Here is a 14,306-nt window from a genome sequence, read left to right on the forward strand (position 1 = left end):
CCCCAGGAGTAATTCCGCCCTGATTGGTAATATCTCTCACCCTCTCCACTCCATTACCCCCAAAGAAATTGTAATATCTTTTTTTTTAACCTCAGAGAGGAAGGGATGGTGGCCATTCTGTGAAAATCAGAGCTCCCCAGTGACAGATAGGCAGCTCATAAAGACATGACGGACCTGAGATAGAGGAGGTCAAGGGGAGAAGGGAGGAGGCTGGCCTGTGTGACATTCAGGCTTCCTTTCATCTCGGGCTGCAGTTTGGTGGAGGTTGATTGTTCAAATGCTGGCTTCAAGCAGAGGAATGAAACAGGCTGTGTCTGCCCTCTAGGGTTTATAGTTACACAAACACAGGCTCAGAGGAGGCCGTGGGGGTGTATGGAGCAGTGACCTCGTCTCCAGGAGCTGCCTGCGGGAGGTCAGCACAGGCCAGGGTGGAGAACAGTGAAGGCCTAAGGGGAGCAAGCTGGGCTGACACCCAGAGGTCTGGTGTCAGTCTGTCCAGAGCACCTGTGCCACCTGCCATGCTGGGGCAGCTGAGGCAAGGCCGGCCTCTAGGGAAGAAAACATAAATGCAGGAAACTGATAAATGAGGAAGTCACTTCAACTTAGCATCACGGGCAAGCACAGAGAAATAGACCATGGTTTTGTTTTTCACGGAGCGACTGTAAAGCCAGTGACTCCAGCTTGCTTTTCAACTCACCCAACTGCAATTGCTACTTGCCCTCAATAAATAGGTGAATTGTTCTTTTTGAGGCTGCTTTGCTCTTGGGCCATTAAATGGTTTTCCGTGTCCCTTCATCCTTTGCAAAAATGTTCTGAATAGAAAGCCAGAGCATTTGAACCACCAGCCCCCTTCTAAATAAAGCTTCTGTTTGAGGCCTTCGGGATGGACCTGCCTCCCATCTCCCACCTCCCTGCTCAGCTCCCATCTTCCCAATGCTGGTGCCCAGGTATCTGTCCCGGTCCTCCTACCAAAGACTGCACTGTTCAACTTTCTGATGAATTAGCCTTGTTTTAGCTGATCCAGGTTGGAACTTGACCCGCTAGGGGCTAGAAAACCTTTAAGACCCCCAAGAATGCTTTTTAAAAAAATTGTGATAGAGTACAAATAACATAAAATTTGTAATTCTAGCCATTTTTAGGGGATAATTCAGTAGTGTTAGTTACAGTCACAATTTTGTACAGCCATCACCTCTGTCCCCATCCCAAACTAAAATTCTGTATACCCATTAAGCAGTGTCTTCCCATTCCTCCCTCCTCCTAGCTCCTAGTGACCTCTTTTCTACTTTCTGTCTCTTTGAATTTATGTATTCTAGGTATTTTATACAAGGGGAGTCATACAGTATTTGTTCTTTTGCGACTGACTTCTTCCACTTAGCATGATGTTTCCATGGTTCCTTTATGTCATAGCATGTGTGGGAAAGTCATTCCTTTTTAAGGTTAAATAATATTCCTTTGTGTGTATATTCCCTATTTAGTTTATCCATTGCTTGGTAGATGGAAGTCTGCTTCCTGGCTGAGTCTCAAGTACCAGTGGAGACCCCAAGGGTGGGATGCCCTATCTAGTGATGTCTATTGAAAACCTTAACCCAGAGCTTCCTCAGTCCATAGACAGGGACAGCTGCACTGTAGCAAAAGACACACCAGATCTGTCATTAAGAAACCTAGGTGCCCATGCCCTGGGCAAGAGGTGCAGCCCCTATCTTCTGCACAATGAGGAGGTGGGGTTGTGTGTCTCTGATTTTACAGCATTGAACATTCTACACATCTGTCAGTCTCCTGAGAGAGCACTGCTGCAATGTGGCCTGGGGCTGAGCAGACTCTCAGGAAGTATTTGTGATGCAGGATGAATGCACGAGAGGACCGGAGAGCGAGGAGCTAAGGTCTCTTAGCTGGAGAAGAGACTGGAGACTGTAGTTAGAGGTCAGGTTGAACAGTACTTACGTTATGAAGCAATCTGGAAAACAATGTGCTGTGTGAAGTATTGTTATTGTGTCTATTGTCTTTTCCCTTGTACCTCGATAAAATCGTGTAAATGAGCTTCTCATCAATTCTGTTTGATGTAGAATTCTTGGTAGCCTCAATAAATACATAAATTCAAGTAGGTACACAGGCTCTCTGGGTATGAATTCTCACACCTTGGCTCTTTCACAGAGCAAGCCTAAAGCCTTGTAGTGCTCAGCCCAGGAAGATGGGCATTTCACAGCTTTACAGTATTTGTAGCTGTGCTGCAGAAACGCACCCATATGGAGAGACACATCAGTCCCTCCCTGGTTGTCCTTGTCCTAAAAGATCTAGCCTAACCTAACTTCTGCTCATAAGGAATTTGTGTTCCCCTAAAGCACAATTATTAATAATTTTTAGATGATGGGTATTTTTATTATAATGTTTATTTGCACTTATGGTGAGTCCCAGAACAAGAGGGAGAGAAAGTGAGAAAGAGCTCTTAGCTCCATTCCATGTCCTGGGATCTAGCTGTACCTTTGCCACATCTGCACACAGGCTGGTGAGCAGCATCCTCACTTGCCAAAGCATTTCAGAGGTGTTTCAGAAGTCATCTATAAGTTGGATCACTTTGTTGTTCCAAGTTATCAGAAAAACTACAAAAGCAGTGATCCCTCTTCTCGAGTAAAATTGTATGCAGAATCCAGCAGGTAAAGTTAACAAAAGTCTTCCAGAGTGGTTGGTAAAGGCAGCCACTGCTTTTGTGTGTGTGTGTGTGTGTGTGTGTGTATTCTATGTTCATATTCCATCATATTAGCTCTCTGGACTCTATTCAGCTGGTTAGGACTCCTGGACAACTCAACCCAATGTGGGTTAACGTGGCAATGCTCTGGCTCAAGAAGGGATGAGGCGTCAAAGCCCTATTTTTTCAGCCTTCCCCTCACCTGTTCCAAAAACATGCTAGGAGCCTAGGTCTGTGAGTGTTCGCGCGCGCGTGTGTGTGTGTGTGTACACACAGATATGTAATTTTAAAAATTTTGTGTACATATGAGGAAACAGACCCAGAAAAATAAAGTGACTTGGCCTAAGCCACACATACCAATTGGTGGTGAATTAAGATTATTGAGTATTACCATCAAAACATTGTCCATCAAAATCTCTGTCCCCTAGGAGCTTGTAAACAGTTGACCAGGTGGGACATGTGTGCATGGGAGGATAAATGGAAAGCTAAGACAGTGCATGCTCATCCATGTCGAGCTCCATGAGCCTTTGGAAGGCATTGTCCTCCTGGACTGAGGCTCCTCTCCACCCAGTTTCTGAGCTCTTTATCTCAGCTCTCCAGCACCCAGCAACATACATAAGCACATTTGTGAATGTTTGAGTGAATTTTTGATTGAGTGATTCACTGATGTGTGGGGTGGATCCTTCTGGATCACTATGTGTTATTTACCAGGGTGTGGAACAGATGTCACATGGCATGGAGTAAGGAACAGTCTTCATTGGGAAAACTTATGTAGGCCAAAATTAATTAAGAGAAGTCACATATCCCCCAATCCCCGTATCTCACAAAGTTATGTGGCAAGTCCAGGATGCTGCTGAGTCTGCATCCCAGTGGAGGGCCCCCTCCTCCCCTACGGTGCTATCTTTTTAAAGGACACATAAGCAAGGGAAAGTAGTCTTGTCAATGAGGGAATAAACAGAATGCTTGGTGCCGGGCAGTCTGGATTGGGGGTGCCAGCTGTTTATAGGAAGTTGTCTGGGAATGCCAGCTTCCTAGCATCTAGGGCCCTTGGAGTCTTTGGAATATTGGTGTTCTCCTGGAGGGGGAGGAAGGACTCTGAGCTTGGGTGCTGTCTCTCCCAAAAAGTTCATTTCTAGGCCACCCAAAGAGAACTCCATGTCACTTTCTGACAATTCACTTAGTTGTACCATCCTGGTCTTGAAAAACGGAGTAGATGGATGGATGAGTGGATTGGTGAATGATTAGATGGATGGATGAATGGGTGGGTGGGTGGGTGAATGGGTAGGTGGATGGGTGGATGGGTGGACAGCACAGGGAGTCGGCTCGCTCATGGGGGTGGGGGCAAGACGACTGGGGCTGAGTGGCTGTTTGATAGCTCCTCCCTCTCTCGCCTTCTACAAGTATCCTCAGCTTGCAGCCGCCCTTCTGTAAGATGTCTTCCCTGTTAACATGGCCTAATGTATGCTCTAACACAGTATCACCTAATTTGAAAAGGCTGATGCTTCCACACATCATAGATTGTTCCTGGGTCACAACCACCAAGGCAGCTACATCCGCAGACCAACTGTAGGGTACTAAAAGGGGAGGAGTAAAAGATGAGTCTTCTAGATGATGATTGAATCTGAACCCTCCGCTCCTTTCCTGATACTGCCTGATGGAGGCCTTTGTCAGCACCTGTGCTGGTGGCTTCCCTCAGATTTTGAGTTGCCTCAGAAACACCTGGAATCGTCTATAATACATATTGCTATGCTTCATGGCCAGGAGATCTATTTATTAGGTCTGGATGGGGCCCAGAAGTCTGCAGTTTTTAGTGTAGCGTCTTCAAATTGCATCATTCAGAGCTGGGCACAGTGAGGCCAGAGCTCATTAAATGTCTAGGAGATGAGAAAGAGTGACTGGGGCAGAGGGTACCTGTCCCTGCAGAATTACCCATCAGACTCCCAAGTGCCCCAGATTTAGAGCACCCTGCCAGCCAGCTTGGCAGGAGAGGTGGGCCTTTGCAGGCAATGCCCCTTTCCAGAATGTGCATGGACCTGGACGTCTTTAGTGAGGTCCCTCTGACCTGGCAGAAGAGGGGGGCGTGGTGATTCCGAGTTTAGTGTCTCCTGGGGACAGTGGATGGGCAAGCCCTGCTTTGGAAAACCTGCACCTGAATGCACATGGACAAGTATTTGGTGGCTCCAGTGAGATTGGGGCTGAAGCTCTTGCAGAGAAGAGCAGTGGAGCATGAAGGCATCCAGGCAGCCTTTGCCTGGTGGGGGCCATTAAGGCTCTGTGCTGGGGGCTGAGAAGAAGGGAGCAATTAATGGTGAGGGAAGTGAGGGAATCAGCACAGGGAGTCGGCTCGCTCTAATTGAGTCAATGAGTTTGCCCTGTGGACTGTGGCGCCCAGGGACAGGAACTGCATCCTTAAATGCAAAGCCCTTCTTCAAGGTAGCAGGGAGAGAAAAGATAACCCTCTGCTCCTTGAGAAAAGAGCTGGCCTTTTCTATTCATCACCCACCCTGGCGACTGCTTCCACTCTCAGATGGCTGGTTTCTTCTGCAGACCTGGTCTGTGTCTCTGGGCAGAGTCTCATCTGCTCACGGAAGAGATCTCAAATTTCTGTATCCATGTATATGAGCAGGTTGTCTTCTGGCTGCTGTGATGAGACCTTCAGTGTCTTGATTTCTTTGTGGCTGGCTGTATTGCGGCTGTTATGGAGGGTACTCAGCTGGTACCCTCCCAGAACCGTGTCTGTGACCTTCACTATTTTTCACTGCAGAATCGAGGCATTTGAAAATCAAGGGGTTCTGCTCCAGCCCTTTTCTCGGCATCCTTCTCCTCTCTCTTGGTGTTTTTTCCCTTTAGATCAAGACATTTTGACTTTTCTTCAAAGAGGGTACAATAAAATGTTAATTGGTTTAATACAATGTTTAGAAAACAATGTGAATTTGTATACCACCCTAATATTTATAATTTAACAGAGAACTTTGAACACACACACACATACACACACACACACACGCCCTTTAATCCTTAGTGGATTGGAGCTCTTATGGTTGAAGAAGTTGTGGGTTTCCTGATTTGGAGGTCCACTCCTTAGTATTCCTTATGTCTACCACAGAGGAGGAAGCCTTCTCTTCCATCTGCCATCATGTGTTCTTTGTTTGTTTTTTTTGTTTGTTTGTTTATAGTTGGAGCTGGACTGCATGCCTTTATTCTATGTGTTAATTTTTTTACGTGGCGATAAGGATGAAACCCAGTGCCTTGCATGTGCTAGGCAAACGCTCTGCCACTGAGCCACAGCCCTTGTTGTGTGTTCTTAACAATGGGATTACATTCTGAGAAATGTGACATTAGGTGATTTCAGTGACATCATGGAGTGTACTTACACAAACTAAGATAGCTATGATGTCACTAAGTGATAAAGTCTTGTGGAATTTCCATTGTATTTGCAGTCTGTGGATGACTGACGTGCCATCATGTGTTACTTGACCCTACGACCCTGCTGGTTCAGAACTTTCCACATCCCTAATCTAATGATTTATTTTTTCTCTTTTTTTCTGTTTTTGTTTCCTAGGAACGAGTGGAATATCTCTTTCTCATAATTTTTACTGTGGAAGCATTTTTAAAAGTAATCGCCTATGGTCTTCTCTTTCACCCCAACGCTTACCTCCGCAACGGTTGGAATTTACTAGATTTTATAATTGTGGTTGTAGGGTAAGTACATCTGTCTTTCTCCTTTCCTTGCCTTACCCATGCACACCTCTTTCTCCCTCTCCTCATATCTCTTTTTGATTTGGTCAAAACTGTACTAGCCTTCAGGCAATGAAAGGATGTTAACAATCACTTTGAGTTCAGACTTTTTCTGAAGGGAGAAGAGCTATTACCTAACAGCACCACTCCCACATGCATCAGCATGCACACACACACACACACACACACACAGGCAGATATATACACACATGCACACATGCATGCACACAGATATGTACACAAACACACACATACGCACACTTGAATTTGTGTGCTCTTAATGGCACCAGGCTCCTCTGTGCAGATGAAGCAGTTCCTCTGCTTAACGACTTTTCTCTCCCCCTCCAACCACATCTGAGCCAGCAGTTCTTCTGACCAGCTTTCCCACTGTATCACTGAGCAGATTTAGTCAGGTTGCCTGGGAGTATCCAGCCCACCCGTGTGGCATGATGTGGGGACGCCTGCCGAGGCTATGCCTTTGGTCCACAGATTGCTCATGTATACCATCCTGTCCCCAGCTCCACAGTGGGCCCTGCTCTGTGGCCCCAAGAAACCAGATTGCTTGAGACAACCGAGTGAGAAAGAAACAGAACTCTGAAAGGCCGAGGTGGTGGGTAACTCCACCCGGCCTGAGCTGAGGTACCTTCCTCCAGATACTGTTCCATGTTAGGATGAGGCACAATTGATAGTAGCTTAAAAAAAAAAAAAGAATCCCATTTTGTCCCATTTTGGAAGTGACAATTTCCTTATCAAGAAATTTCCTTTCAAGATTCTCGATGACATATTTGTACCTCACAGGCCTGCGTGCACTGTATGAAATGGAGTACCTTAGGACACAGTGGATGAAGTTCCAATGACTCCTGTGTTTTGTTGATAACGGGGGCCACCTGTCCAGCAGCTTCTCTTCAACAACAAGCTCGCTCTTCCAAGCTGACCTTGTGTTACTTGGCACCTGGCAAATGCTTCCATGGTGGCCACCCTGCATGATTCCGGGTCCCCACAGGATTCAGTATGAAGAGCAGGATGTCAGGAGGCTGTTATACCAGGAGGCTATTTTTGGTGACTCCCTTTGTGCTATCCCAGTACACACCTGAGCCACTGCGGGCTTCAACAGAGCACTCGCCATTCATTATCTTGGGGGAGCGCCTGGTCTTTACGGCAGGAAATAACACAGGAGCAAATCAAGATTATTTACAAGTTATTTCCTTGTCCTTGGCCATCTGGCTGGCTCATAATAGTTGTTTGGAACGTGTTAGGCTTTTTCCTGTGTTGTCTCATGTTGCCTGGCCAATGAATGACGCATTTTGGCCACATGAACATCAGGGGTATTTGGGTGTCACGAGGAGTACTAAAGTTATTAGCCATTAATAGGTCTGGCTGCAGGGACCCGGAGTAAGGACACAGTTACATGAGAGGTTTTGCCACTGCTGTTCATGCCAGAATAAACAGAGTGGCTAAAGAAAAGTCTTGAATGAACTCAGCAAATAAACCCTAGCAAAAGTCCTAAAGGTGGGTTGTTCCCTGAACCCCTAAATCCTTTTTAAATTCAGCCTCTTTCTCAAGGCCTCAGTCTCCTGGTAACCTGTGACACATGCAAAGACAGAAGCCTCAGGAATGAGAGTTGACGCTTCTGGGACCAGTGGAGAGATGGGTTGACTTGCAGGACAAGTTTTTAGGCAGAGATGCTCCGTGTTTATGAAAAGGGCTGAATTTGACTAGATATACCCTGCCCCATTCATGACCTTACTTACCTGAAGCTTGAGAAAAGGAGACCAAAAAAAAGGGGAGACCTCAAATAGGAGTCCTGGAAAGGCAGGACCATGCCTTCCCGCTCAGGAGAACATGCATGGCTGGCCTACACTGCATGTTTGCAGTTTTATTTGGCCCTTTCTTCATCCCTTAGATTGTTGGTCCTCCCCACCTCAACAGGAGGCACACTTTTCATTGGACTGGTCCAGAGACTAGTCACTTCTCCCTGGGGTTTTGGCCATGAGGCTGATGGAGAGAGGGAGGCATCCAGATTTGGCTCTCTTCTGAAAGATGCCTGTGTTTAATGTTTTAAACCACAGAGGTTATGAGGCCAACACTTGCTCAGCTTGTAGTTCACCATGACCTTTGGGGTGTTTTCTCCCTTCATCTCACACTTGGCCATATTTAGCAACTAGTTTATCTTTTCCAGGAGCCTTGGTCCTAGGTGCTCTCCACCCAGTCTAAATCTCAGCTCATCCTTCCAACTAGAAAAATGATCCTCCATCCCCAGAGGGTGTAGCTCACCCCTTCTCTCCAGACGTGACTTTTTTCCTGCCCCCTTTACAGTATTAAATGAACCTCCCTCTGCTTTCCTGAGTCTCTTGGGAAATCTCTGCTCTCCTGGGCCCCCTCCCTCTGTAGCTAGTTAACCGAAGGTTTCTTCTAGCCTCCTATAAATCAGAGAAGAGTTCAGGGCTGTCAGTCTGCCTTGGGGTATATCCCTCTTGTCTCTACGTTCCCATTCTGGGGGCATGTCACAGGAGTCATTTCCTGCCCAAAGCCGGGGAGTCTCCTTGGTGCAGTGGGGAGATGGGACCAATGAGTGAATGTGGAGGGGACTTAGAGGGCCTCTGTAATCTACCTGCCCTGAACTCAAGAACCAAGGACTCCTCAGTAGGTCCCTCACTCAGGAGATCCTACCCCACCACAAAGCCTTTAGTTACATCCCTGTCTCCCTCACAGCATGGCCTTGCCTTTCTGATTCTTTGGGTCCTATGGAGCCTCCTTGTCCTCCTCTCTTAAAGTTCCAGCAGCTGGTTGCAGAACTGCCCATCACCTCCCGAGAAACCCCCAGCCAAGCATCCACATCAGGACCCACCCCAGGTCCAGCAGGCACAAAGCAGTGGTTTTGCCCTTACAACATCTAACTGAGGAGAAGCTCACCCAGCAGTCCCCACCAAAACACTTCCTGTACCCATTTCTAAATTATCTATCCTTCAAAATTAAAAGACAACACTTAATGAAAGAGTTTCAAGCTGGGGTAGGGGTTAATAGAGAAGAAAGCTGTCTCATTTCTGCTTCCTTCACTGAATAATATTTTGTGAACATCTTGTATTCCAATAAGCATATTGCTTTCTTCCAGGAAATACTGGGAACAAAATCTGGTTTGGATTTGGAATGTTGTTTGACCAGCTTGCAAGCTGGTCTCCATTTCCTCAGGTTTTAGTGATCTAGATTTCAGTGGAAAGAACACTTCCCTTGTAGAGAAAGGAATCCACTCCCCTGATCCTTGGCAACTTTTGCCTGGAACTCAAGACATAGGAATCCAACTAACATAGGAAACCATCACATTGCCAAACTAAGTCACAGAATCAAAGAGTTAAGAGACTTGAGAGCTGGGTGTGGTGGTGCATGCTTATATTTCCAGCAGCTCAGGAGGCTGAGTTAGGAGGATCACAAGTTTAAAGTCAGCCTCAGCGATGGCGAGGTGCTAAAGCACCTCAGTGAGACCCTGTCTCTAAATAAAATACAAAATAGGGCTGGGGATGTGGCTCAGTGGTTGAGTGCCCCTGAGTTCAATCCCTGGTACCAAAAAGAAAAAGAAAAAACAGAGAGAGAGAGAGAGAGAGAGAGACACTTTAGATGTGGTCTGGCTATGATTTTCGTAACTTTATTTTTCTCAGTGCTGGGGATTGAACTCAGGGCTTTACATATGCTAGACAAGTGCTCTACCACCGATCTACATCCCCAGCCTGTATTTCCCCTTCTCTCTGGTGATGCTGGGGACTGAACTCAGAGCCTGTGCATGCCAGGCAAAACTTCTTTTAGGTGCAAAACACATTGTTCAAAGTTTCACTCAGGCCAAGTACATAAAACAGATAAAAGGGGGCTAGGGACACAGCCCAGTGGCAGAGTCCTTCTCTAATAAGCTCAAGGCCCTGGTTTGATTCCTAGCACTGGGGGGGGGGGGGAACAGAAAGGAAGCCACTGTTAAGTCTGGGATAGTGGTACTAGAACCCCGGACATTCAATTCTGACCTCACTGCCCAAGAAGTCCCTTAAAGCCGTACTCTAAACCACCCCAGCATTGCCTGGCAGTGCCTGGCTCTGACTTCTGCCAGTCCAGCCTTCAGCTGCACCTGGACCCTGTTCATAGGCCCAGTTTCCTGGAGCAGGAGCTCAAGAAGCAAAGTTGCCCCAGGCCGTTGTTCAGATGTGCTATGGCGGGCCCTGTTCTAAGACCTGGGCTTCCTTGTTGGCCACAGGCCCCCCTAATGCAGAAACAACCCAGGACACATTCTGACAATGACTTATTGAGTCATTTCTAGGCATAAAGGACAGAAATTGCTGATGCTGCCCTTTTCCCTATTTTTCTTGGTTACCACCCAAAGCCCAGAATGCCCGGGTCATCCTTCATCACATTGAGTCCCTTTCCCATCTGATTATGTGAACCTGGGGTCTAACCTTCCCTCTTGCCACCTCACTCCTGAACCCTTTGCAGCGTGCCCTCTGGTCCCCATAGTCATCATCTATTCAGGGCAGCTTGTCTGTAAAGGGCCAGATGCTGTCTTCAGCTTTGTGACCCATGCAGCCCCTGGTCAAGAGTCTGTGGCTGTAGAGGAAAAGAGCAGTATGGAAATGAGTGGGTGTAACTGAAGCCCAGTGAAACTTTGCGGGCAGGTGGCCACAATCCTGCCCTACATCCTCAGCTGTGTTTCTGGTCACTACCTTCCCTTTCTGGCTCTCCCCCAAGCATGCTGCTTCCCTGCACCCTCTCAGGGGGTAGCGCCACTCTCTTCCAGATGCCTCATTCCAGTGGAGGTGGAGAGTGGGAGGGGCCCTGCCTTCTCTTCCTTTCTGTTTTCAGACCTCCCCCGTTCCCCCTTCCTGAAACCCTCCAGTGTGGCTATTCTGTCATCAGACCCTGTGCTTCCTACTCCTTATTGCATACCTTTGAGTCACTCTTCCATGCACCTGGAGGACGTTCACTCTGGGCTCACTCCAGCTCTCTCCAACACTCACTACTCTGCCATCTTGCCCTCTTGTTCCTTGCTGCCTTCTCTGGGGATTCTGACCTCCATCCTATCTCAGCTGCCCATTCGCAGGGTTATAGCCAGTCCCCCTGCCATAACTGATAACTGCACCCTCCCCATTAGCTCAAATCCAGCATCCTACTCTCACCAGCACCGCCTACTTTGTCAGCATGCTCTCTTACACCCCGACTCCGTCAATCCACTCATCCCACCACATTCTCTCTGTTCCCCTCCCTCTCTTGTCCTTTCCACCAGTGTAGATGCCACACTCCATTGTTACAACCACTCACTGGCATTTACACTCGGTTTTTTGCTCCCCTGGAAAAACACCAGCCCTAATCAAGTCCAATGAGATGGAGATCTACGTGGTACCTGGAAAGGGCTGAGAAAAGTCAACTAAGTCTTGCTTCCCTCTCATGACCAGCAACCTCAAGCCAGCCCCTGGTGACACCCAGCAACCCAACCACATGTCCCTACCTTACCCCCTTTTCTGCTCTCCTGATTATTTCCCATCTTTGCCTCTCTCTTCAAACTCCCAGTACCCCCGCCCCTTTCACATTTTCAGCTGATGACTTTAGTACCTCCTTCCCTAAGAATACAGAAACAAGCAGGAGAAAACTTTCTTATGTTCCCACAGTCACATCTGTCCTCTTCCAATGTGCCTTCCTACCTGGCCCATGATCAACCGCTCTTCCCCATCCATAGATTTCCTTCTGACTCTTGAAGGACATGAATCCTTCCAGTAATCATTCCTCTCACTTCTGTACCATCAACTTTCCTCATGGTGTATAAAAATGCTGTGGTATCTCCCATCAAAACCTCTTGACTCCACAGCCACTTGTGGTGACCACCTTTTATATTCTGTCCACTTTTATAGCAAAAATGCTAAAAAGAATTGTCTATATACCACATTTTCTTTATCCATTCATTGGTTGAAGTTCATTTACGTTGGTTCCATTGCTGTAAACATTCATGTGGTTGTATCACTGTAGTATGCTGATTTTAAGTCCTTTGGTTATAGACCCAAGAGTAGGATACTAGATCAAATGGTGGCTCCATTCCAAGTTTTCTGAGGAATCTCCATACTGTTTTCCAGAGTGGTTGCACCAATTTGCAGTCCCACCAGCAATGTATGAGTGTACCTTTTCCCCACATCCTCACCAATATTCATTGTTATTTGTATTCTTGATAATTATATATACACAAGGAATATTACTCAGCCATAAAGAAGAATGAAATTATGGCATTTGCTGATAAATGGATGGAGCTAGAGACTATCATGCTAAATGAAATAAGCCAATCCCCCAAACACAAAGGCCACACAATGATGGGGTGGGGAGAGTAGAAGTTCCCAGGATTAGACAAAGGAAAATGAAGGGAAGGGAGAGGGGATGAGATTAGGAAAGACAGTAAAATGAATTGAACATAGCTTTCCTATTTCATATATGAATACATTACCAGTGTAATTCAACATCACAAGAATGGGATCCTAATTAGGATAAATTATACTCCATGCACATACAACATGTCAAAATACACTCTGCTGTCATGTATATCTAAAAAGAACAAATGTGAAACTTTTTTTTTTAAAAAAAGAATTGTCTGTATGGTAGCCACAGGTGGCCTTTCTGTACTTGAGATGTGGCTAATTTGATATGAAATATTCTTTAAGTATAAAACATACAGCATATTTCAAATATTTAGTACAAAACAAAGAATAGCAAATATTTACAGAATGATATGTTTATTTATTACATTTTTACATGATAATATTGGGCCAGATAAATTATACTGTCACGGTTCATTTCACCTGTTTTTTTTGCTTTTTTTAATGTGGCTATTAGAACAGCTAAATTAAACACAGGCTCCCATTTGTGGCTTGCATTATATTTCTATTAGATGGGGCTCTCTCTTCTCACTGTTTCCACCTTCCCCCATTTGCTCATGGACTTACCTATTAACCTTTTACCCCATCACTCTGCTAAAACAGATGTTTCTAGATGTCCGAGGTCCTCATTTCGCTAACCCAGTGGCCAGTTGCTCATGATGGTATCTGCAGCACTAAGGCAGGTACTCATCACCTTCTCACTACCACTTCCTTTGTGGGCACCATTCTCTCCACTCTCCTATCCCGCAAGCCACTCCCATCAGTCTCTTTTGTTGGTTTCTCCTGTTTTGACCTTTCAGTCTTGGAGGACCCCACAGCTCAGTCCTTTTACACTTTCACCTCTGCGCTAGCCTCCTAGGTGATCATATGATTTGACTTTAAATACAATGCATATATCTACCAAATTTTTTCTTCAGCCTGGACCTTCGGACACATTAACCCGAGTCACAGTACTCATTCAGATGTCCAATCAATGGCTCAAGCATCAGCAAGTTAGCAGTAGAATCCTGGATATCCATTCTGCCATATCTAATCCTTCCTGCTCAAGACAAAAATATTGGAATCATCTTTCATTCCTCTCTTTCCTCACACCTCACAGCCAATCCCATTACTTGATCTTAAAATGAACATAGAACTCAACTCCTTCTCATTGCCTCTGACACCACTGCCAGGTCTAAGCCCCCAACGTGTCCCACCTGGGCTATTGCAACAGAATGGTGCCTGTCACATAGTAGTTGTTCGTATTTATTGGAGGAATAACTGTAAAGGACAGACACACAGCGTTAGAAAGGAATTCTCTGTGTCTCCATTATGTGTGGATTGTTCCCACTTGAAATTTTTCATTTAACCATTCAGGTATCCATTCGATCAACATATATCTCCTGAGCAACCATTATGTGCCAGTACAAAATAGATTCCTATGGAATTATTTATTTGTACCCAGAAATAAATCAAAGAGAGGGGGTTTCCAGGAGCTAGGGGGTGGGAAGGGAAGG

General features: G+C 46.1%; 1 protein-coding gene across 19 annotated transcripts in view; it reads left to right on the forward strand.

The window, feature by feature from the left end:
- Positions 1-14,306, forward strand: part of Cacna1c (calcium voltage-gated channel subunit alpha1 C) — a 617,874-nt gene that overhangs the window by 381,267 nt on the left and 222,301 nt on the right. For all 19 annotated transcript variants that reach the window (XM_027951043.2, XM_027951042.2, XM_027951019.2 and 16 more), the window contains exon 4: positions 6,246-6,385. In XM_027951043.2, the coding sequence (XP_027806844.1) occupies positions 6,246-6,385 (140 nt within the window). The remainder of the gene's footprint in view (positions 1-6,245; positions 6,386-14,306) is intronic.

The sequence above is a fragment of the Marmota flaviventris genome, chromosome 3, assembly GCF_047511675.1.
Source record: "Marmota flaviventris isolate mMarFla1 chromosome 3, mMarFla1.hap1, whole genome shotgun sequence".
NCBI classification, from domain to species: Eukaryota; Metazoa; Chordata; class Mammalia; order Rodentia; family Sciuridae; genus Marmota; species Marmota flaviventris.